Source organism: Schistocerca americana, chromosome 2 (genome assembly GCF_021461395.2).
Source record: "Schistocerca americana isolate TAMUIC-IGC-003095 chromosome 2, iqSchAmer2.1, whole genome shotgun sequence".
Lineage (NCBI taxonomy): Eukaryota > Metazoa > Arthropoda > Insecta > Orthoptera > Acrididae > Schistocerca > Schistocerca americana.
The window spans coordinates 893,311,902-893,337,641 of record NC_060120.1 but is presented as its reverse complement, the minus strand read 5'-3'; the positions used below and the strand labels follow the sequence as shown (position 1 = coordinate 893,337,641).

Genomic DNA, 25,740 nt, shown 5'->3' with positions numbered 1-25,740 from the left:
TTTCACTCAGTCTGCTTTCCCACTTCACTTACAACAACACACTACTAGAAGGCTCCAAATTGTAGTGTGTAGCATGGTGGTGTTTAATAGAACTATCTTAGTGCACAAGAAACAGCATACTGTAATCAAAAGCACGAATTCCAAGAGGTCATCCACACATGGATCACACTCCCCTTCAGCATGATAACCCCAGACTACAACCAAGCACTGCGACATCTGCAACAATCTGATGCCTTGCATTAACTGTCATCTATTATCATGTATACAGTCACGACTTGGCCCACCCAATTTTGATTCATTTCCAAAACTTGAAAAACACCTCTGAGGTATTCACTTTGATAGTGATGAAGTGGAGCAAGCAGAGGTGAGGTTGTGGCTCTTCCAACACAGTCAAACATTGTACAGCGACAGTATCAACAAAATGGTTTATTATTGGGAGAAATGTGTTCAACACCGTGATGACTACGTTGAGAAATATATATGAAGACATGAAGAATAAAGATGTAGAATGTTAATAACATTTAGTTTTCTTTAAAAATCTATGAAGGTTTTCACATAAAAAATTTGGAGGCATTGCTTTTCAGTATGCCCTCGTATTATTTCAATGTAAAAATTAGTCACATCAATAGCAATTACCAGATGGATGCTGTGAGACACTAACTTTCTGATTATTGAGTGCCATGCCTATACACAATAAAACAGCCTGAAAACTTGGGCACTTACTGACCAGTAAAGGGAAATATGTGGTGTGCTATTAAAGAGTAAGCTAAAATCCATGTAAACTTATGGTTGGGCAGAAACATTCTAAAACGTAAGATGTTCAGTCAAGGGCAATTTGTATCACCCAGTTGCAGAACACAATGCTGAATACATCAAGATTGACTTCAATGGCTGCTTTACAAATCAAACCACCTAGATTTGCCTCCACATCACCAGTTCCTCTAAACTGTGTACCTGGAAGGAGGCTGTTTAACCAATACTTTATCATACAGTCTTCTTGTTCTCAGTCTCTTGGGTAGGTGGGGTCATCAACCCCACGTCCCCCTCATTGAGTGCACAGCTGTCCCTGTTCATGTCCCCAATCTTCCTTTCACCCCACCAAGCCCCACCCCAGTCAGGTCGTGGTACTTTTGGTACTGTAGAGAGAGGGAGGAAAGGGTAGGAGGGGGGGGGGGGAGGAAAGAAAGAAGGAGAGAGCGAGAGAGAGAGAGAGAGAGAGAGAGAGAGAGAGAGAGAGAGAGAGAGAGAGAGAGAGAGAGAGCCTATATTCACTTAAGTGAGAATCTAAGTTCATATGCCAGATCATTGTCTTGTTCGTATGTACCTCAACTGTTAAATGCCTACATCTTCTCATTCCTACCTTTTTTGGAAAACTCCAGAGGGGATTTCCTCTCAGACCAATATTACAATCTAAATGACCTCCAACTCATTTCTTATATGCAGTACCATTTATTTAACAGTGGAATTCCCATTACACTCTTGATATTACCACCCCTGCTTTTAATTTGACCTTCCTATGTGCTTAGTCATTCCTTCCGACTATCATTATTTTCCTGATTTCTTCACATTTTTCATGCAACCGTTTCATCTTAGCTTCCCTGCACCTCCTAGTTATTTTATTCCTCAGCAACTTTTATTTCTGTATTCCTGAATTACCTTGAAAATTTTTTTACTTCACTGCATTAAAATTCTGCAAATATCTTTCACAGTCCATTAACTGTTATGTTAATATTGTGGCAGTACAGTTACAATGACACCATAAGAGAAAATTTAACTTTTTAAGTAAAACTGTCAAATCAAAGCATTTGTCTTTAAACCATGTAATTAATATAGTTTCAAGTATTCTTATCATTTTTAACACTTACAATTGAGAATCACGTTCTATTACTAACCAAGAAATAAATATGCCATCACTGAATATTTACCTTATTGTTATATACATCCAGATAGTTTGGTGCTGAGAAGATAGTGATAAGCGATGGAAATCCTGTTGTTTGACTTTTCCTGTACATTCTATATCTGCAAAAAATAAGAACAGAAACTTTTTTATTGTTTGTATCTCCTTGAACACAAACGCTAAACATACAAAACACAGCACGAGGAAAATAATTAAGAGTTTGCTTACAACAAGACAGTTTATGTACAATGACAAATGATGTATCATTAACTAAAAAACAGTAATTACTTAGAGAAACTAAAATAACTTTAACAGACAGACAATAAAAAAAGGGATAACCACATTGTGTCATTTCATTTTAACTTGACCAATTACAGGAATTGTCCCATCCTGGTCATACCCAGTGTGAATGAAATTTTGCACAAATATTCAATTCTGGTCAAATTTAATATGGCTTAAAACTGAAACTGGTAGCAATGAATGAGAGATATCAGGATATTGTGCTCTTCACATTTTTAAAATTTCATAGTATTTTCACATTCACACATTGTATATTAGATGAGGTCAAAGTCTGGCAAAAATCAGTTGCAATAATTTTGCAGTCTTGGCAAGAATAAATTGCAATAATTTTTCAGCCATTTTGTGATTCCCGTTACTGATGCAATTTCATAAATTCACTGTAGCTACATTAACTGACATATTCCCAGAATGAGATTTTCACTCTGCAGCGGAGTGTGCGCTGATATGAAACTTCCTGGCAGATTAAAACTGTGTGCCCGACCAAGACTCGAACTCGGTCGGGCACACAGTTTTAATCTGCCAGGAAGTTTCAACTGACATATTGCCACAAAACTCAACACTCATATACAAGAGCTCAAGAAGTTTTGTTCTGTTGCAGCCACTTTCACATTTCTGCCACAAGATTACAGCAATAAACAGTTAGGCAAGATGGATGGCAACAGGCACAATGAAAGCTTGTGTAGTGCTTGATACGCATTCACATCAGTCTGCATAGCTGTCCAATGACACTTCAGAACAAAGTTCAACAATGATCCACCGACTGCCAACCCCATTCGGTGATAGTATGCACAGTTTGAAGCTTCAGGAGACCTCTGTGAGGAGAAATCAAAGGATCAGCTGCAGTGAGTGAAGAAACGATTGACTGCATGTGGGCGAGTTTTGCACATAGCCCACAGAAGTCTACAAATACAGAAACCAGAAAGCTGAAGATCCTACAACCGACCATTTGGAAGAACTTGAAGAAATGACTGAAGCTAAAGCCTAACCACCTACAATTACTACAAGCCCTGACTTCTGATGACAGAGTCTCGTGCCTTAAATTTTCAGCATGGTAGCAGCAGTTAATAAAAAAGGGTGGGTTTCATGAGGAACTCATTTTCAGTGATTTTTTTGTGAATGGCACAGTGAACAGGCACAATGTGTGAATCTGGAGGACAGAGAATCCTTATGTTATCATGAAGCACACTTGAGATTCACCAAATATTAATGTATTCTGTGCAGTCTCACAATTTCATACTTCTGGTCACTTCCTCTTTTGTGAAAAGGCCGTTACATGATACGTGTATCTGGACATTAGCATATGGTACTACTGGCAATTGGCAGTGTGGACTACATCTGCCAACAGGATGGTGCTCCATCCCACTTCCATTGCAACGTTCATGAATTCTTAAACAGGATATTGAGAAACTGATGGATCACAGTCAAGGTGGGGTTGATAATCAACTATTCACGTCATGGCCTCCGTACTCTCCTAATATAAGCCAATGCGATTTTTTTGTGTGGGGTTAAGCGAGAGTTCAGTGTTTGAACCTCCTCTACGAATACACCTGCCACAACTGTGAGGTGCATCTACAGGGCTTTTAAAGATATTGATAGGGACCTTCTGTGCCAAACGTGGGAAGAACATTATTATCTACTCAATATCTGCAGAATCACTGAAGGGGCACATATGGAGCACTTGTTATGCATATAATTTTTTGAGTTTTCCTATAAGGGTGCAAAGTCCTGTGACAATATGCAAATAATATAGCCACTGGAAATCTGTGAAACCACTTCACCCATTTCTAACTTTGTATTTTGGTACAAACAAAGTATAATGAATGTCATTTAGTACATGTGAAAAAAAATGGTTATCATCTCTATCAAACTTCAACAGTTATTCATTAGTATTATAAAAATTCTTAATACATAAACAAGCAATCAAAATAATATTGCATTCAGTTTGTGCATAATTTGATGTTGCACTGTTAAATATTATCACCATCTGTTTTCTTTAGTTTTGTTCCATTCGAAAGAGCAGGTAGTGATGCGCTAAGAAAGGTTTCTGTTTATTTTGAAATTCTTTGGATTAGGTATAAAAAAAATGAGGTTCAAACTACTACCATGAAGTATTTGCAAACTGTTATACTTAATATTTGGCAGACTTTTGTAATTTTTAGGTGCTTAATTTTATATATTTGCCAATATTTTACTTATTATCTACACTACTGGCCATTAAAATTGCCAACCAAGAAGAAATGCAGATGATAAACAGGTATTCATTGGACAAATATATTATACTAGAACTGACATGTGATTATATTTTCACACAATTTGGGTGCATAGATCCTGAGAAATCAGTACCCAAAACAACCACCTCTGGCCGTAATAATAGCCTTGATATGCCTGGGCATTGAGTCAAACAGAGCTTGGATGATGTGTACAGCTGCCCATGCAGCTTCAACATGATACCACAGTTCATCAAGAGTAGTGACTGGCGTATTGTGATGAGCCAGTTGCTCAGCCACCATTGACCAGATGTTTTCAATTGGTGAGAGATCTGGAGAATGTGCTGGCCAGGGCAGTAGTCAAACATTTTCTGTATCCAGAAAGGCCCGTACAGGACCTGCAAAATGCGGTCGTGCATTATCCTGCTGAAATGTATGGTTTCGCAGGGATTGAATGAAGGGTAGAGCCATGGGTCGTAACACATCCGAAATGTAACGCCCACTGTTCAAAGTGCCGTCAATGTGAACAAGAGGTGACCGAGACGTGTAACCAATGGCACCCCATACCATCATATCAGGTGATACGCCAGTATGGCGATGACGAATACACGCTTCCAATGTGCGTTCACCGTGATGTCGCCAAACACGGATGCGACCATCATGATGCCGTAAACAGAACTTGGATTCAACCGAAAAAATGATGTTTGCCATTCGTGCACCCAGGTTCGTCGTTGAGTACACCATCGCAGGCACTCCTGTCTGTGATGCAGCGTCAAGGGTAACTGCAGCCATGATCTCCGAGCTGATAGTCCATGCTGCTGCAAATGTCGTCGAACTGTTTGTGCAGATGCGTGTTGTCTTGCAAACATCCCCATCTGTTGATGCAGTGATTGAGATGTGGCTGCACAATCCATTACAGCCATGCGAATAAGATACCTGTCATCTCGACTGCCAGTGATACGAGGCCATTGTCATCCCGCACGGCGTTTCATATTACCCTCCTGAACTCACCGGTTCCATATTCTGCTAACAGTCATTGGATCTCGCTCAACGCGAGCAGCAATGTCGCGATACAATAAACCGCATTCGTGATAGGCTACAATCCAACCTTTATCAAAGTCGGAAATGTGATGGTACACGTTTATCCTCCTTACACGAGGCATCACAACGTTTCACCAGGAAATACCGGTCATCTGCTGTTTGTGTATGAGAAATCAGTTGGAAACTTTCCTCATGTCAGCACGTTGTAGGTGTCAGCACGTTGTAGGTGTCGCCACCAGTGCCAACCTTGTTTGAATGCTCTAAAAAACTAATCACTTGTGTATCACACCATCTTCTTCCTGTCGGTTAAATTTCGCATCTGTAGCTTGTTATCTTCATGGTATAGCAATTTTAATGGCCAGTAGTGTATATTTTATCATAATCAAGAAATTATTATAACAATGAAAGTAATTTGAAACTGATATCTGGGTACCACTGAATACAGATAGTACTAGTAGTTTATTCATCTAGAGACAATATGAACAGCACAGATAACACACAGTACAAGGTGCATGGTAATCTAAGCAATATCACATTCAAAACTGCATCCAAAACTCTGATTAATTATAAAAATGTACCTACATATGTATATACTCCACAAACTCACACATAGTACATGATAGAGGGTATCTATTAACATTAGTCATCATTTCCTGTCCGGTTCTACATTAAAATAGAGCAATGTAAAAACAACTGTCTCTGTGTGAGCCCTTCTCACAGCTAATCTTTATGGTTCATATGTGAAATGTGCATTTGCAGAAGTAAAGTGGTTCGGCAGTTGGCCTCAAATGTCAGTTCTCTAAATTTCCACAATAATGCCTTGCAAAAAGAGTCCCATATTTCCTTCAGGGATTCCCATCTGAATTAATGAAGCATCTCTGCAATACTTGTGTGCTGATCGACCCTAACAGTAACAAATCTAGCAACACACCTCTGAATTGCTTCAATGTCTTCCTTTAATCTGACCTGCTGATGATCCAAAAAAAAAAAAAAAAAAAACACTAACAGCACTAGAGAATGGGCCACACTAGCATTCTATATACTGTCTCCTTTATGAATATGCTACACTTTTTCATAATTCTCCCAAGAAGACATAGTCGAGCATTCACCTTCCCTACTACCAAACTAACATGCTCATTCCATTTCATATCACTTTGCAATGTTATGCTCACATATTTATCTAATGTGACAGTCAAGCTGCACCCTACTAATGCTGCTTTCAAACAGTACAGGGTTGTTTTTCCTTCTCATCCACATTAACCCCACATTTCCCTACGTTTAGAGCAAGCTGCCATTCATCACACCTACTAGGAATTTTGACTAAGTCCTCTTCTATGTATATGAGAATAAAAGCAGCCCTATTACACTTCCCTGGGGTGCATGCGACTATACCCTTGTCTCTGATGAACACTCACTGTCAAGGTCAACATACTGGGATCTATTGCTTAAAAAATCTTCAACCTACTTGCATATCTGGAAATTTATTCTGTATGCTCATACCTTTGTCACCATTCTGCAATGGAACACCATGTTAAACGTTTTTCAGGAATCTAGGAATATCGAATCTGCCTGTTGCCCCCATCCATGGTTTGTGGGCTATCATGTGAGAGAACGACAGGCTGTGTTTTCCACAAGCAAAGCTTTCTAAATCCATGCTTATTTGTGGGCAGAAGCTTTTCTACCTCAAGGAAATTTATTACATTCAAACTCTGAATGTACTGAAGAATTCTGTATCAAACCGATCTTATGGATATTGGTCCATTACTGTGCATTACTTCTGTTTGTTTTCAACTCCGAGTTGTTTCTCTATACCATGGATGTCAATTTTTATGTCCTAAATGCAAGAGGCTGGGTGACTGTCAAACAATGGAATGTTTATGGAATTTCACTTAATGAATGATTTCTTAAATATTAAATTTAAAACTTCAGCTTTCCTTTTTCTGTCTTGTATTACCACTCACACATGGCTGATGAGTGACTGAATAGAAGCCTTTGACCCATTTACTGATTTTATGTGTAACCAGAACTTTCTCATGTTCTCAGCAAGATCTTTTGCTAATGCATGATGGTGGTGGTTGTTGTATTTTTGGCGCATTGATCTCCTTAGAGATCTACAGATTTCTAGTAACTTCTGTTTCAATGTTTGTGAGCTCTTTTTTGAACCACAAGTGCAGCAGTATCTCTTTCCTCAGCTTTTCCAAATTTGATTATTAAACCATGGAGCATCCTTTACATGCTTAATCCACTTACTTAGCACATACATCTTCAGAATGGGATTTACAATCAGTTTAAACTTTGCCCAATATCCATCTATGTCCATCATATTGAAGTTAAATGATGTCCATTCATTCGCTAAGTGTGAAGCAAACAACCACTTATCTGCTTTTTCTAACATAAACTCTCTTCTGGCCTTCTTAACAGATTTATTAACTTCAATAATCACTGTCACAATGATGACATCGTGATCACTAATCTCGGAGTCTATAGCGTCTCTGTCAATAAGGACAGGTCTGTTTGTAGCTAAAAGGTCTAAAATATTTCCATTGAAAAGTCTTCAGAAGTACTTCACAAGACTGTCTTTCCATGCTCAGTAGATTAAAGCTGCCTCCAACTAACACAGCACAATCTTCATATTTCCCGTACTACAGAGACTTTGAATGATTCTGCATCTGTTAAAGCAGAACTGGATGGCTGGTAAAAACATCAAGTAATTACACTGAACAATGGAAAATCCAGGATGGAATAATGACAGTTTTATGAAAAGGATACACTGCTACTCAACATGAAGTGGAGATGCTGAGATGCAGACAGGCTAAACAGAAAGACTGCTACTCGAGACCTCCTGCTAAAGTAGACAAAACACATGCACGTCCAAATGCCCACGCGTGCACACGCACAGCCACTGTTTCTAGCTGCCGAGGCCACACACAGCAAGCTACTGCTCATGATGGGAGGAGGAGGCTGGGGTGGGAAAAGAAAGGGAGAGAGCAACAGAGTAAGGACGGGGGCAGAGGGGGGGGGGGGGGGGGGGGGAGGAGACAGTAAAGTGCTGTTTGTGGGAGTACAAAGGGGCATAGTGGGGACCAAGTAGGGCAGCTATATGATGTAGACAGTATGTTAGAAACGGGGTGGGGGAAATGAAGCAGTAAAGGGGAGAAGTAAAAAGACTGTGGATGTGATGGTGGAACGGAAGGCAGTGTAGCGCTGCATGGGAACAGAGAACAGGACAGATGGATGAAGGGCAGTGACTGATGAAGGTTGGGGCCAGGGGGTTGATGGGAACACAGGATATATCGCAAGGAGAGTACCCACCTATGCAACTCAGAAAATCTGGTTCTGATAGGAAGGCTGCAGATGGTGCAGGCTGTGAAGCTGTCACAGGGGTGAAGAATGCTCAGCAACTGGGTGCCCCAGCTGTTTCTTGGCCAAAATTTGTCAGTGACCATGTGGATAGACGACTTGTTGGTCATCTTGCCCTTGTAGAACTCAACACAGTGGTTCTAGCTTAGCTTGTAGATCACATAACTGCTTTCACAGGTATCCCTACCTTTGCATATGCTTGTGACCGGACTGGAGTAGGTTGTATTAGGATGATATATGGGACAGCTAAAGCACCTAGGTGTATTACAGGCATATGAGCCTTGAAGCAAGAGTTTGGGAGCATCAGTGGAGTACAGGTGGATGAGGATATTGTGTAGGTTCAGTGGGCAGTGGAATACCACTGTCAGAGGGGTGGGAAAGATAGTGGGTAGGATGTACCTCATTTCAGGGCACTACGAGAGGTATTCTACGTCCTGGCAGAGAATATGATTCAGTTGCTCCAGTCCTGGGTGGCATTGAGTGAAGAGGAAAATGGTCCTTTGTGACCAGATGGTGGAACTCTGGTGGGTGGTGGTTGACTGAAGAGATAAGGCACAGAAAATCTGTTTCAGTACAAGACTGGAAGGGTAATTCTGATCTGTGAAAACTCAGTGAAGCCCTTGGTATATTTGGAGGGGGACTGCTTGCACTATAGATGCAGTGGCAAAAGGTGGCTAGGTTGTATGGAAGGGACTTTTTGGTATGGAATGGGTGGCAGCTGTCAAACTGGAGGTATTGCTGGTGGTTGGTAGGTCTGATATGAACAGAAGTATTGATGTAGCCATCTTTGAGGTGGAAGTCAATATCAAGGAAGGTGGTTTGTTGGGTTGAGGAAGGCAGGTGAAGTGAATAGTGAGAAGGGGTTCAGGTTTTGTCGACTGTTCTCATCCATGATCCAGATCATGAAGATATCATCAATGAATCTGAACCAGGTGAGGTGTTTGGGACTCTGGGTACTTAGGAAGAACTTCTCTACCATGGGGGGGGGGGGGGGGGGGGGGGCACTGCTGTACCATGATTTGTTTGTAGGTGATGCCATCAAAGGTGAAGCAATTGTGGGTGAGGATATAGTTGGTCATGGTGGCTTCAAAGGTGAAGCAATTGTGGGTGATGATATAGTTGGTCATGGTGACTGGAAAGGTCTCATGAGGCCTTCACAGACTGGAATTACCCTCCCAGTCATATACAGAAAAAAAAATCTCCTGTGCCTTATCTCTCCAGTCATCCAGAACCTCCCAAAGTGCCACCATCTGCCCAAAAAGGAGCATTTTGCTCCTGACACAGTACCACCCAGGCCTGGAGCAACTGAATCACATTCTCCATCAGGGTTGTGGCTAACTCTTGTTGTGCCCTGAAATGATGAATATCCCACCCACTATCCTTCCCACCCCTCCCATGGCAGCATTGCCCATAAAACCTGTAGAATACCCTCATCCATCCTACTCCATCCCTTCTCCCAATCCCTTACCTTATGGCTCACATCCCTGTTACAGACATAGATGCAAGACCTGACCTGACATCCTCCCACAATCACAGACTCCAGTCCAGTAACAAGAATCACTTATCCCATCAAATGCAGGGCTACCTGTAAAATCAGTTATGTGATCTACAAGGAAAGCTGCCAACCACTGTGCTATGTTCTGTGCACACATGACAACCAACACACTGTCTGTCTGCATGAATGGCCACTGACAAACTTCGGCCAAGAGAGAGCTGGACCTCTCAGCTGCTGACCACACTGCCCAACACCATGTTCTTCACTTCGATGACTGCTTCACAACCTGCACTATCTGGATCATTCCTACCAACTCCAGCTTTTCTTAATTCCCACACGCCTGGCCTCAACCTTTCTTAGGCTCTCTGCTTCACCCACCTACCCCGTCCCTCCTTCCACTCCACACTCCACAGCACCACACAGACTTGCAGTCTTCCTTTTCTGCTAACCACCCCCCCCCCCCCCCCCCCCCCCAGGTATTACCACTTTCTGACCTCCTAACTATACCTAGCTGCCCTACCCTGTCCCCACCAAATGTGCTCTCCCACAAACAGCACTTCACTTTACCGTTCTCCACCCCTACCCTGCTCTCCCCTTCCCCTCACCGACCCAGCCTCTTCCTTACCCCACCACCCAGACTGCTTCTCGCATCATAAGCATCTGCTCACAGCCTGGCCTCGGTGGCTGGAGACAGTGGTTATGTGCTTGTGAATGTGAATGTGAACTGTCTGTGTGTGTGTGTGTGTGTGTGGGGGGGGGGGGGGGGGGGGGGCGCACACGCGCATTTTGTCCACTTTATAAGAAGGCCTTTTGGCTGAAAACAGTCTCTTTTTGTGCCTGTCTGCAACTCATCATCTCCACATACCAATCTATCATTTTCATAATATTGTCAACAATTAAACTAATTTCACCCAGAAGTATTATATGCTTCCAGATAATTTCACTGTCACACTTTGTTTCAACCTCAAAAAGACAATAATTTGGTAAACTGCGCTAAACACCACTCCTCCTATGCTGCCTAATCTGTCTTTCTGGCATGTGTAACTTCCCGACTATTTTGGAGCTTTATTTTATGTCAAATACATAGTTGACACTTACACAGAAATGAAACCTGAGCTGTAAGAGGGAAGAACTGAGTTGGTTTCAAAACTGTCAATGTACTTTTTTTCTATCACTTTTTTTTTCCATAGAGGCATGCCAAGGGTAGAATACTGAGCTATTGAAGTAAGTGTTCAGAAGGTGTTCAAATAATTACAAGCAGTTCTAGGCTAACAGCTTGTTGTTGTACAGTGAAAATGGTTTTTAGGTTTGTCTTATTATGAACCTGGATGTGAGGTTGTAAGTAATTCTAGAATGGATGTATGCAAAGTAGACAATTGTAATACTCTGTTTACTGCATGCAGTACTAATTACACAAATGCAAAGCAAGTGGAGCTTAACTTGCTAGCGAGACAGAAGACGAGGGCTTTTCAGTTTGAATTTTCATCAATTTCCAGGTCTGAAAATTTGGTGGCAGTTACCCTTTCAATTCGTTTATTCTGATCTACAAATTTCATTTACATGTAATCATGAAAACATCTTTGAAATTATTAAACAGTTACTATATGCTGGCCACAGCTGCTTCACATGCCTACAACATGATTTTGTAAATGTCTGTATGGCTACATCTCTTCACAGCTCTACAGATGGCTACAGTTTCACCTACAGCCATTTCTGCTACACAGTTAAAAGGCTGCCAAAAGTTCTGCCAGGTGTCAGGGATTTCTTTAAGTTCACTTGACTGTACGAGTGCCCTAGTAGCAAACTATAAATGTATTAGAACTTCATGCGCGAAGCAGTATTTTTTCATGCATGTCTGTGTTTAATACATCGTATCTCTTGATCTATATGTCATACAATAATATATTTTGTAGGTACACCCAGAGGCATATGTGGATGTTATCAGCAAAATATGTTGCAAATAAAGTTAGTAGCACAGAAGTAATAAATCTAAACACCTTGCATGATGTGGCAGTTTTTCATGCAACTAATTGTTTATTATGTCATATTTCCGAAACTATGATAGGTAAGTGGTTCTTACCCTCACAGCAATTTTTGCCTGACAGTAAGGGATATGTGTACAAAGTTTTGGTGATATCAGTCCAGTGGTTTAGGAGAAGTGGAACATACACAAATACATACATCCATTTTTTAAATATACATGGATTCTGATGTCTAGGTCATGATGAGACTTCGTTGTTCTGTAAGTTTTTGATATATTAAAGGCTAACTTGTTCATTTCAATCAAAATTTGTTTATATTCCAAAACTCTGAATGTAGATGTTGGCAATACCTGGTCTGTATCAGTTACACATGATTTGCATCATTGTCAAACCAAGTTACTATGAGTACAACTGGTCGGAATCTCGGTATCCTATTACATAAATAAGATATATGAGGGAGGTCCTTGGAACTGCCTTATGGTAATCCTATTGGTACAGTCTGAATGTCAGATTTATAAATAGTGCTTTGGTTTTTACTGTTTGCTAAATAGTTTCTAACATCTGTCTCCTATTTTGGAGAGTTGAATCAAATCATTTCTTTGATATTCCTCGTGTACCAACAGCATGTAATTTACCTAACGAGATGTCATATTGAACAATACTGAATGCCTCTGAGAAGTCTAAGTTTAATCCTTTTGTGATGTTGCTTCTTTCTAGTTTCATTACAATACTTTCTATGAGCTTGGTAATAGCTGATGCCTCTGCAAAAACAATGTTGATTTACAGACAAGAGATTGAACTCTTCAAATAAAATGTTACTCTTAAGTTTTATCAATGTGTATAGTACTTTTGAAAATACTGAAAGCACAGCTATTGGTCTATAGTTCCCCACTTTACATAGAGTGGTTTTGCTTTTGAAATTTTCAGTCCTTGAGGAAACACTCCTTCTGATAATGGCTGCAAATCAGCAACTGTGTGAATATGAGGAGGTTGGAAAAAAAATCGGCTAACCAGTTGCAAAACAAAGGTTTATTAGCCCTTAACCTTGGTTTTGATATCTCTTCGGGAGTAGTGGGCCTCGTTACTTCACATGATAGTACATTAGATTGGCTGAAGCCAAGCAGGTCTCGTCATATACAAAATTGGCAAAACAACAATTATACCGAGCCATGGCTATAGATAACAGTCGAATTACATTTAGCGTACTTCAGAATGAATGCCCACTGGTAGAAGCTCGTGCCAAAATGAAATTATAACAGGAGTCACACGATAAAATATTTTTGTAAGTTAAGTATACATCACGTCACATGACGCTTTTTTCTCTACCACGTATAACAATGTGAAATGAAAGTACACTCAAATTTGATGCAACATATTTTGTGGGAATACTTACTTTTTAATAATTTTAGAACGGTTTCAAATAACTGCAGCAGCTAGGTAGGTGACAAGTATCCTCTCTGCGTAACTACTAAATGGCACTCAATAAGCTCCATTTTCCCAGTCACAAAATGGTTGTAACTAACATTTCTGAAACTTTTGAGCTCATGCAGCATGAAAATGGTGAGTGGCACAGTCTTCAAATCTGGAAAAGTGTTGAGCTCAAAAGTTGTGCATGTGATCCTAATATCCCCATTGGATTACTAATAGTTTCAATTTTGAACCATCTTAAATTTGGATGAAACTGTCAGAGCTCACACAGCATTTTGCAACCCCAAACTAAAAAAGCATCACTTAACACTAAATTTTTTATCTCTAGTTAAAATCTTGCACAAATTAAATTTTATCTACAAGGGAAACTGTGCAAAATTTTATTCAGATTGGAGATGATGAGATGGGGACCATTGTTGTGCTTAGTGTGGAATGACCTAATTGCTAATTTTGTCAGGTAAATTATCATTTTTATCTTCAGTATGTAATCACACTAAATTTCTACAATGAAAACAAAAAAGAAGTTACCAACCCGGCATCCTGAGCTTCGTGTGCTCTTATAATAGACAGTAGATTATTGTTCTGGAGGAAATCACAGCATGCAGCATAGCTGAAAAAATAAACAATAATCAATAAGAAGCCTTATACTTCAAGTTTAATTTCTATCATTTAAAAGAATTATCTTCAACTGAACCAATACTGCATGTTCAGTAAAATAAAAATTTGTAGTTGTAGAGAGACTTTTCAAACTTTTGCATAACAAATTCATTCATTTTTGATTAGGCTTACTGGTAATGCAGTCTCTCACACACAAGGGGCAGGGGGGGGGGGGAGGGGGGCGACGAGAGAGGCAGGAGGTGAGGGGGACAGGGGGGAGTGTAAAGTCAAAGGTACGTTTAAACACCCTTTTTTTTACTTTTATGGTGTTTATGGTATTTACAAATACTAGTATTGCTCTGAAGCAACAGCAATTTGTTTAGCATCAAATATTTTTTATAATTTTAGCCTTATAGGATGGAAACTGTTAAATGTTAGCAGAAACAAACCAAGGTATCTTATAAATTCTATTTCTTAGATTCTGTGAATGAAGAACAGAAAATTGTGAAGCACAGAACATCAGTTTTATTTTTAAATGTTTCCTTCCTTTAAAGTTACGTTTTTGTGGTGTTACCATGGTTGTCCCATTTCCTGAAGAAATGCAGCCACATACTGCTTCTTGTTCCACATTATGTGTAAGACCATATCATGAAAGCATCAGGAATGTCTGTCTTTTACACTCCCGAGGAGCTGCCAATTATCCCAAACAAATCACTTCCACTGTGTGGAGGTGTTTGGAGCTGCTACAGTCCATAAGCTCCAACAAATGTCACAATTCACCTAAAACATTTGTCTTAACTTCTGCCAAGTTCACAACATTTTTTTGTTTCTGACCCTCTTGCATGCAATTTAGATGGTTTTTGTAATTTAAATTTACTTGTAATTGGAAATAAAGGTAGGTACAAAATCAATCAAGACAAACAATATCATACAACATCAGTGAAGTAACTCAGAAATGCTGAGCTCCAATGTAATGCATACACTGTGACACAATGAAAATTTAAGCCAGCCTGAGAATTGAACCCAAATTTTCATCAGGAATATGCCAGCCCTGTCTCAGTAACTGTGTAAATCACCATCTTGTTGAGGTTACAAATGAAGTCGAAGATGATGATGATGATGATGATGATGATGAAAAAGAAGAAGAAGAAGAAGAAGAAAAAGAAGAAGAATGGTGTTATTAAGAGAATATTAACTGCAAAGTGTGCAGAAAAATGACTGTTTTAATATTGTTCGTTGTGAGGATCTCTTTAAAATGGCACTTTTTTACTGTTGTTGTACTAGCAGAAATACGCAAGATCAAACCCAGGATCTTGAGGGGAAAGGAAGAGGAGGAGGACGCAACTCTTTGTAGTTTATTTATTCGTATGGTTAGGGGCCCCCCGTTGGGCAGATCGTTCGACGGGTGCCGGTCTTTCAATTTGATGCCACTTTGGCGACCAGAAGTCGATGAAGATGATAGCATGATGATGAGAACAGCACACCACCTAGTCCCTGGGTGAAGAAAATTCCCCAGCCCAGAGGATTAACAATATGTCATGCTGACTATTCTTCCACCTATCTGCCCAGAATGACTGCTTCAATAGATGCCTGGAAGATTTTGTGTGTCTAACATATTCTTATTCAAGATTCCTAAAATACTCCAAAATTCATTTTAAGAAACTGTTCAGAATTTCGACATTTATGCCTTTCCTGTATTTTCTAACTGTCTGTCTGCATGCATATATTTCTTCTTAAACTTTCATAAGGATGACGCTCCAGAATTGAGAGTTTTAATGAGGACAATATTATGGAAATGGAAGAGGATGTAGATGAAGATGAAATGGGAGATATGATACTGTGTGAAGAGTTTGACAGAGCACTGAAAGACCTGAGTCGAATCAAGGCCCTGGGAGTAGACAACATTCCATTAGAACTACTGACAGCCTTGGGAGAGCCAGTCCTGACAAAACTCTACCATCTGGTGAGCAAGATGTATGAGACAGGTGAAATACCCTCAGACTTCAAGAAGAATATAATAATTCCAATCCCAAAGAAATCAGGTGTTGACAGATGTGAAACTAACCGAACTATCAGTTTAATAAGTCACAGCTGCAAAATACTAACGTGAATTCTTTACAAACGAATGGAAAAACTGATAGAAGCCGACCTCGGGGGAGATCAGTTTGGATTCCATAGAAATATTTGAACACATGAGGCAATACTGACCTTACGACTTATCTTAGAAGACAGATTAAGGAAGGGCAAACCTAAGTTTCTAGCATTTGTAGATTTGGAGAAAGCTTTTGACAATGTTGATTGGAATACTCTTTTTCAAATTCTGAAGGTGGCAGGGGTAAAATACAGGGAGTGAAAGGCTATTTACAATTTGTACAGAAAGCAGATGGCAGTTATAAGAGTCGAGGGGTATGATAGGGAAGAAGTGTTTGGGAAGGGAGTGAGACAGGGTTGTAGCCTATCCCCGATGTTATTCAATCTGTATATTGAGCAAGCAATAAAGGAAACAAAAGAAAAGTTTGGAGTAGGTATTAAAATCAATGGAGAAGAAATAAAAACTTTGAGGTTCGCCGATGACATTGTAATTCTGTCAGAGACAGCAAAGGATTTGGAAGAGCATTTGAATGGAATGGACGGTGTCTTGAAAGGAGGGTATAAGATGAACAACAACAAAAGCAAAACGAGGATAATGGAATGTAGTTGAATTAAGTCTGATGATGCTGAGGGAATTAGATTATGAAATGAGACACTTAAAGTAGTAAAGGAGTTTTGCTATTTAGGGAGTAAAATAACTGATGATGGTCGAAGTAGAGAGGATATAAAACGTAGAATGGCAATGGCAAGGAAAGCGTTTCTGAAGAAGAAAAATTTGTTAACATCGAGTATAGATTTAAGTGTCAGGAAGTCGTTTCTGAAATTATTTGTATGGAGTGTAGCCATGTATGGAAGTGAAACATGGACGATAAACAGTTTAGACAAGAAGAGAATAGAAGCTTTCGAAATGTGGTGCTACAGAAGAATGCTGAAGATTAGATGGGTAGATCACATAACTAATGATGAGGTATTGAATCTAATTGGGGAGAAGAGGAGCTTGTGGCACAACTTGACTAGAAGAAGGGATCGGTTGGTAGGACACGTTCTGAGACATCGAGGGATCACAAATTTAGTATTGGAGGGCAGCGTGGAGGGTAAAAATTGTAGAGGGAGACCAAGAGATGAATACACTAAGCAGATTCAGAAGGATGTAGGCTGCAGTAGGTACTGCAAGATGAAGAAGCTCACACAGGATAGAGTAGCATGGAGAGCTGCATCAAACCAGTCTCAGGACTGAAGTCCACAACAACATCTGTATTGTGCATTAACATGATGCGTCATCTGGTCGGAGTTACTCTGGTTTCCACCAGTAATATGTTTGGAATTAGGTAAGTGGATGCAATGTACGCATGGAGCATAACTGGGTTGTTAACTGGACACGGCATTTTACATTTCTGCTTGTTCTAACAATACTGATCTTTTCTTTTTTAACTGAATGTATTTTAAATGCTTTTGCAATCATTTCATAATAAAACTAATAATAAGAATACATCAAAAATTCTAAAACACATCACAGACACATGATCTTTGAAGTTTCTTCAAACTGAGAAGAAAAATATTTATTTTACCTGTAGAAATATGAGCAGCCTCTGACACTGTTGTGACTGAAATGCTCAGCGTTTTTTTCGCTACCGAAGTCTTCTAGCGGATCTGACCACAGAAGATCACACATGGGGCCAAATGCTGGAGGCTCCTTGAATCGATCCAACTGTAACAGAATAAGAACAGATTAAAAATCATGTGTGTAGAACACTGTCTGACAAATACAAATGATTATATATGCTTTCAGCACTGGAGTACTAATCTCGGCACAAATGGAGTTTTTTCACATAAAAACTTTTTCTACTCTTTTTTGCCTGTTTGTCCAAGTATCCTCACTCCATCCTCAGAAGATATTTCTTTTGAGTACAAAAAATGGATAGTGGACTACAAGAAGACATTCTTTAACATTCAGCCTTCTAAGTCAATGCTACAGTATTATGACAAGAAATTCCATTATTTCTTCTAATGCAACATCTTCGAGTAATCAGCTCACTGGATGCTTAATTAGTGTAGTCACCTTCTGTACTTTATCTGTTTTGGCTGAACACTGTGTCCAACAACAGCGATTGGCAAAGGAATTTCTGGTGTATTTAAAATTTTCACACTGGTTCTGCTGTCTGTGATAGTAGAAATTTTTGTAAAGCTTGATGTCTTGTTTTCATATGATGGTTGTAACTCATTGTTCCAGTCCCCTAGTTGCCATTTTACGCTAGGAAGGACACCACTTTCCCCAGAAACTGCAGTCTTTACTGCTTGGGTAGGAGGTCAACCCACAAAGAAGCCAGCGCACATGGTCCAGCACTGGCTCCTGGTTGTTAAGGCCGACACAATCTGCTATGATGCAGTACCTATCTTTAACAAATTTTACCATGGCAGACTCTGCAGTGTGACTGCTTCCGTGAAGTATATCAAACATGATATATGCAAGCTACTTTCTCAAAACACAAACCACAATGCAATTCTCTAAAGTTGCATATGAACTTCAATTCATTTTACAGCACACACTAAAAAAGTACACATAGTTATGTTTACTTTGTAAGGTACATGGTTATGAAAAGGGTATGTTAACAATTATTCACCATGCTGACATAACTCTCTTCCACTGTTCATACTGACCTCTGTTCCCATTTATTTTATTGTTACACTATTGTGGTCCTGGTATTGAAGTTTGATCCTAATGCCCCCCTTGTCTTCCTTCTGCAACTGACAGATCAGAGCCATTCCATTAGAAGTTTGCGCCAAACAGGAACAATGAGTAGTGATCTATTTTTTGTGGTCAGAAGGTGTATCTGAGGCTGCAGTTCATCAAAGACTTTTGGCACAAAAACTGTTGTCCCAACAGAGAGCCTATGAACGGATTGCAAAATTCAAAAATGTTCACGCAAGTCTTGCACGTGAGGAAGGAGCCAGATGACCATCCACAGCCACAAATGATTGCAATGTTGAGCATGCATGTGACATGGTTCTGGTAGACAGGCCAGTGACTATTGATGAAGTGGCACATCATCTGCAAATTAGTCTTGGTTCTGTCTACAAAATAATTCACAATGGACTTGGGTTTCATTATCTCTGTGCAACACAGGTCCCAAAACAATTCACAGTGTTGCATAAAAAAATGCAGACTTGGACATCTGCTAAAAGTATCTGGATTGCTATGGCAATGAATGTAGGCAGAATCATCCCTGATGACAAAACATGAATGTACCATTACAAGCCAGATAGTGAATGGCAGAGCATGGAATGGAAACATGTGCAATTGCCCAGAATGAAAAAGTTCAAAACCAAATCATCTACAGGAAAACTTATGCTTACCATTTATTGGAGTACACAAGGCCAAGAACTGGATCACTACTAGGAGAATAGCACAACAATAAACAGTGCATGTTAGTGAGATGCTTACTGACAGGCTAATATCTGCAATTGTAAGGAAATGCCGAAGACTAATGTCTACAGGTGTTGTGTTGTCACATGACAATATCCCTCCACATACCACTGCTCGCACGGCTGAAACGCCTCGAAAACTCAAGTTTGAAGTAACAGCTCACCATCTGTGTAGGGGCTGTGTGTCTGTGCTGCCTCATCATTTCATCACCACCATCATCCCTCATGGCAATGGCTAGATTGGACTGTGTAGAAAAATTGGACTGTGTAATAATTGGGACTTTGTACGGGCACTCATGACCCCGCAATTGAGTGCCCCACAAACCCGTCATCATCAAAACCATCTGTGAACCCCTGATCTTGTCCATTTTGACTATTTCTTGTTTGCTCCACACAAAGAAGTAATGAGGGGTCATCAGTTCACCTTGTACCAAGAAGTAAAGGACGTGGTGCATGTGTGGCTCGGTGCTCATCTAAAAACCACCTTTTCTGGGGCCATCACAAAACTTGTGCAAAAATGGACTAATTGCACTGAAAAGTTATGGGAATAGCTTGAAAAATTCATGTTAATGTACAGGTTCTATTTGTATTACAATGAAAATTGTACCTACACTGAGGAAAATTTTTTACTTATCCTCTTAAAATGACTGAAGCTCTTTCTCTGATGTCCCTTAAATGAGTTTTTTGACAAAAAGTGTAGAGTTTTGCAAACATACAGGGGAGCTAGAAGGTTTTTGTTATGAGAACTCAGTATGTTCCCGAGTATTCATTCTGAAGATATTCACTCTGAAACAAAATCAATCCAGCACTGAAATCACTCTGTTCAAAGATATTGCATCTGTCATCCTGTAAGTTTGGTAATTCTGCTGGTAATGAGGACACACTCAAGCTGGGCGAGTGGGGAGCTATGATAGGAATTTTTGATCATTGTCCACATCACTACTCATCCACAAGCTTATCAGAACCATGTTTAAGAACTCAAAAGCATCTAGATGGGAGTGATGGGGAACAACACGATGTCAGTAGATACAGCATACACTTTCTGCCTCTAACAGTGGCATGAGACAGTTTTGCAGCAGTCTAGATACAGCAAGAAGTCTTCCTCTTGGCTGTTAGGGAAACCACAGCTAGTTTCTGGCACCTGGTAGAAAGGGATTTTGTCTAACCTAGACATAAGTGTCAGTTCTTTCAATACTCACCTGAAGTTGTTCATGGTTGGAGCTGATTATGATGGCTGAAGAGCTAGTTACATTCCCATCTACGCAGCAGTTTTCCAAATCTTATGGTAAATAACCAGTGATAAGTCCTGGTAGGATATAGCACTTTGCAGAGGGTTGTTATCAATGGCGACAGTAAACATCTGAAAATGTCGGTGTTCAATGTTGGGGAAATGCTTGGAACTGTTGAAATTGAAGGGATGGCTGGAAACCCCTGTCAGTATAGGAGGCAAGCCATGTGCTCTCTGGGGTATAAGTGGTGTTTCCAAGTGTTTAACACTTTCGAAGTCCGTAGTTAGAAATCCTTAGTCACTGACGAACGTACTTTGCTAATATGGAAAACCTACAAGGAAAGTGTTTCTCACGTGTGAGTGTGGAATAATGTGTCATTTTCCAGGAGGATGTTGCAGTTTCATGAGAGTGCTCACACTATCATTATCTATCAGAAATCGGTGTTTAATAAAAGCGACACACTTTGCAAAATCTAACTGACGCCATAAATTACTTTTGCGTCTGTAGCAATTTTTTGTTGTTGTTGTTGTTGTTGTTGTTGTTGTGGTCTTCAGTCCTGAGACTGGTTTGATGCAGCTCTCCATGCTACCCTATCCTGTGCAAGTTTCTTCATCTCCCAGTACCTACTGCAACCTACATCCTTCTGAATCTGCTTAGTGTATTCATCTCTTGGTCTCCCTCTACGATTTTTACCCTCCACGCTGCCCTCCAATGCTAAATTTGTGATCCCTTGATGCCTCAGAACATGTCCTACCAACCGGTTCCTCCTCCTCGTCAAGTTGTGCCACAAACTCCTCTTCTCCCCAATTCTATTCAATACCTCATCATTAGTTATGTGATCTACCCATCTAATCTTCAGCATTCTTCTGTAGCACCACATTTTGAAAGCTTCTATTCTCCTGCTGTCAGAACTATTTATCGTCCATGTTTCACTCCCATACATGGCTACACTCCATACAAATACTTTCAGAAACGACTTCCTGACACTTAAATTTATACTCGATGTTAACAAATTTCTCATCTTCAGAAACGCTTTCCTTGACATTGCCAGTCTGCATTTTATATCTTCTCTACTTCGACCATAATCATTTATTTTGCTCCCCAGATAGCAAAACTCCTTTACTATTTTAAGTGTCTCATTTCCTAATCTAATTCCCTCAGCATCACCCGACTTAATGCGACTACATTCCATTACCCTCGTTTTGCTTTTGCTGATGTTCATTATATATCCTCCTTTCAAGACAGTGTCCATTCCGTTCAACTGCTCTTCCAAGTCCTTTGCTGTCTCCGACAGAATTAAAATGTCATCGGCGAACCTCAAAGTTTTTATTTCTTTTCCATGGATTTTAATACCTACTCGGAATTTTTCTTTTGTTTCCTTTACTGCTTGCTCAATTTAAAATGTCTTTTCTGTGTGACTTTTACTTACTGGTTTTCAACTTTGTCTTTACTATGATCATTGGTACTAGTAGCTGGAAACCAGCTGAAAGCGGCAGTGGCCGGATCTTGGAATCTTGCTGAACGCACTTATATTCCTATAGGGCATTAATTATCGATTTCGGAATGGTGACAAGTTAATTCGGACTAAACGGGGCTGGCAACCCTTAATACTGGTTGCAATAGTGTAGCAGTGCAGGTAACTTCTCCTGATCCACTAATAAAGGTTTTCCAGTTAATCTTCGGAGCAATAAATGGTGATATTTGTCTCGTGCGTCAAAAGCGTGTGCATTCCAACCGCGGCCGCGAATGAGACTTTGCTCGATGCAGTCTCTCCGATGACGAAAGAAAGGAACGTTTCACATTGTTACAGATGACGCGAACGAAATGATAACCTTTATACGGCTACAGAAAGAGTGAAACACGGTTTCTACTGTAGTTAGAGGTCAAATGTCTTGAAATACCCTGAATGAAGACACTACCACAGGCGAGGCAACTTACCTCTACAGAAGAATCTTAAATACATTCAGATCATACACATACAGTCTTTTCAATAATAGCAGCAAATAGGCAGGAATGTAGTTGTGGTGCTGTCACAGCAATGATCTCTACCTATATCATCGGGAACTGCTGGATTTTCGTATCGGTATATGAAACACGTCAGAGGTAATTTGTGCCTGGAAAATTTAATGCAAACTTTTGAAGTAACAAATAAAGTTGTATGTTCGCTGGTAAAGCGCCAAGCAAGTCACTTTGATGTGTGGTATAAACTCACTCTGATTCAATATCAGTTCAGTCACCGAGAAAGGGACAGTTACACATCACAGCCAATTTTATAATGAGCAGATGAATAAACTAACCTCAAATCTTGCAGCTGAAGTTATCTATCTACTAAGTAAATTGGTGAATGATTTTTTTTCTGTTAGGTAGTCTAGACTCTTATCCCCCAGCTCCGCACTCTACGACTGACATGGCTAATCGCAGTGGTAAAAAGCATCCCGCTAATAGTAACTGTGCGACTGCAAGAATTAAAAACCAGATTTGATTACCTCTAACCTACGAAGTCATATTTTGTTTTAATAAACGAATTAATTCTACAATGCCGACATTTGCACAGTTCGTGTTTTTATAGAAAGATTCTGATTTGTGTGAATGCTGTGAACTGACACAGATGACAGAAGGTGTCATTCAGAACAAGTGAAAGGATAAAAAAAAATTAAGGACAGTACTTACATAATTTGTGTACTAGGTTGATAAGCAAGTGAGAAACTAATTGAATGAAGTAGCTCTGTCACTCAACGACTTTCAACGAAGCGGTGTGAAGTAAAGGAACTAAGGTAAAAAAAAAAAGCGACCCCACTTAAAACGAAATAAATTAATTAAAATAAGAATGAATAAAAATTTAAAGTTAGTTACACACATCGTAGTTTAAAGAACAAGTGTAACTAATACCGTAAAATACTAATGCCGTAAATGCAATAAAATAAATAAAATACTAATTCCGTAAAATAAAGACAATAGTTTACTTTAAATGAAAGCTGCACATTGTTTATTACTTAAAAGTTTCACGACACAACAATTTCCCAGTGCGGCGAAGTTACCACCTCGCTCAGTAGCTTTTGGTATACCGCTGCATACTTCCTCTCTTCTGACCGGACCTTCACAGCAAAATTTGTAAGCCCACTTTGATACAAAATACTTTACCCGATTTAGTTCCAGTAACACTGCTCCTTCACCACTGACATGCAGAAATGAAAAAAGAAAAGATTTACATCTAAGAATGGGGAAATGACACTGAAATTTTGTCACCAGTTTTGTTTACTTACGTTGCTTATATCAACTACTTTTACGCCTGATATATTAGCAGAAACTTTAAATTGGCAGAATGAGATTTTCACTCTGCAGCGGAGTGTGCACTGATATGAAACTTTCTGGCAGATTAAAACTGTGTGCCCGACCGAGACTCGAACTCGGGACCTTTGCCTTTCGCGGGCAAGTGCTCTACCATCTGAGCTACCGAAGCACGACTCACGGCCGGTCCTCACAGCTTTACTTCTGCCAGTATCTCGTCTCCTACCTTCCAAACTTTACAGAAGCTCTCCTGCGAGCAGAACTAGCACTCCTGAAAGAAAGGATACTGCGGAGACATGGCTTAGCCACAGCCTGGGGGATGTTTCCAGAATGAGATTTTCACTCTGCAGCGGAGTGTGCGCTGATATGAAATTTCCTGGCAGATTAAAACTGTGTGCCCGACCGAGACTCGAACTCGGGGCCTTTGCCTTTCGCGGGCAAGTGCTCTACCATGGCAGAAGTAAAGCTGTGAGGACCGGCCGTGAGTCGTGCTTCGGTAGCTCAGATGGCAGAGCACTTGCCCGCGAAAGGCAAAGGTCCCGAGTTCCAGTCTAGGTCGGGCACACAGTTTTAATCTGCCAGGAAGTTTTAAATTGCCAATTCGCGTCGGTGTCAGACTGAAGATTAACCAACTACTTTGATCTTGATTAATGTATATGTTCAACACTATGTTTACCGCTAACTCACATGACCAGCTGACTGAACTGATCGCTTGCTACAACTCACACATTGCAGACGCTTGTTATCTAATCGAGAAACAGTCGTAATAACGCAGACATTTAAAGCAACACATGGTAACACACATTGTTGTGCAAAACTTATGGAGGAAAGTAACTTTCGAGTGATGTGTCACTGTGAAGTAACACAGCTCAATTAAACTTTAACCATACGCAAAAAAAAAAGCTACAGTATAGCAAAGAAGCCAACAAAGAAATAAGCAATGAGACCGACAGAAATTGCACTTTTATTGAAATATAGTAATTACACTGAAGTCACCACAATTCATAATGGTTCCTCGGACATTACAGAAGGTAGAGCATGGTTCATACTTGGGTGTCTGTGTCTACCACAGACGCCAGTGCATGCTCACCCACGTGATCCCACGCTCACCGCAAAATAGGCAGGGAGTTCTTGCGTTATGGCGTTCCATTCAACGACCAGCACGGTTCACAACAGCTGGCTCGTCGTGGACACAAGTGGACGCGTTGCAATTCGTCTCTCCAACGCTACCTACATGCGCTCGATGGGATTTTAGACGGTGAAGGAGGGAGGCCAGTCCATCCACCAAATATCCTCTCGTTCCGAGAGCTCCTCCACCAGCAATGTTTAATGGGGTGCGAGTTGTTAACCGTAACTGAAGTCAGGGCCGAATGCTCCGCTGGAAAGAGGCACATGGGGAAGT

General features: G+C 40.2%; 1 protein-coding gene across 5 annotated transcripts in view; it reads right to left on the bottom strand.

Annotated features, from left to right (window-relative positions):
- LOC124595846 (serine/threonine-protein phosphatase 2B catalytic subunit 2-like) overlaps positions 1-25,740 on the bottom strand; it is a 773,882-nt gene that overhangs the window by 49,819 nt on the left and 698,323 nt on the right. For all 5 annotated transcript variants that reach the window (XM_047134749.1, XM_047134751.1, XM_047134750.1 and 2 more), the window contains exons 6-8: positions 17,967-18,106; positions 14,243-14,320; positions 1,926-2,019 (exon numbers count right to left, since the gene is read on the bottom strand). In XM_047134749.1, the coding sequence (XP_046990705.1) occupies positions 1,926-2,019; positions 14,243-14,320; positions 17,967-18,106 (312 nt within the window). The remainder of the gene's footprint in view (positions 1-1,925; positions 2,020-14,242; positions 14,321-17,966; positions 18,107-25,740) is intronic.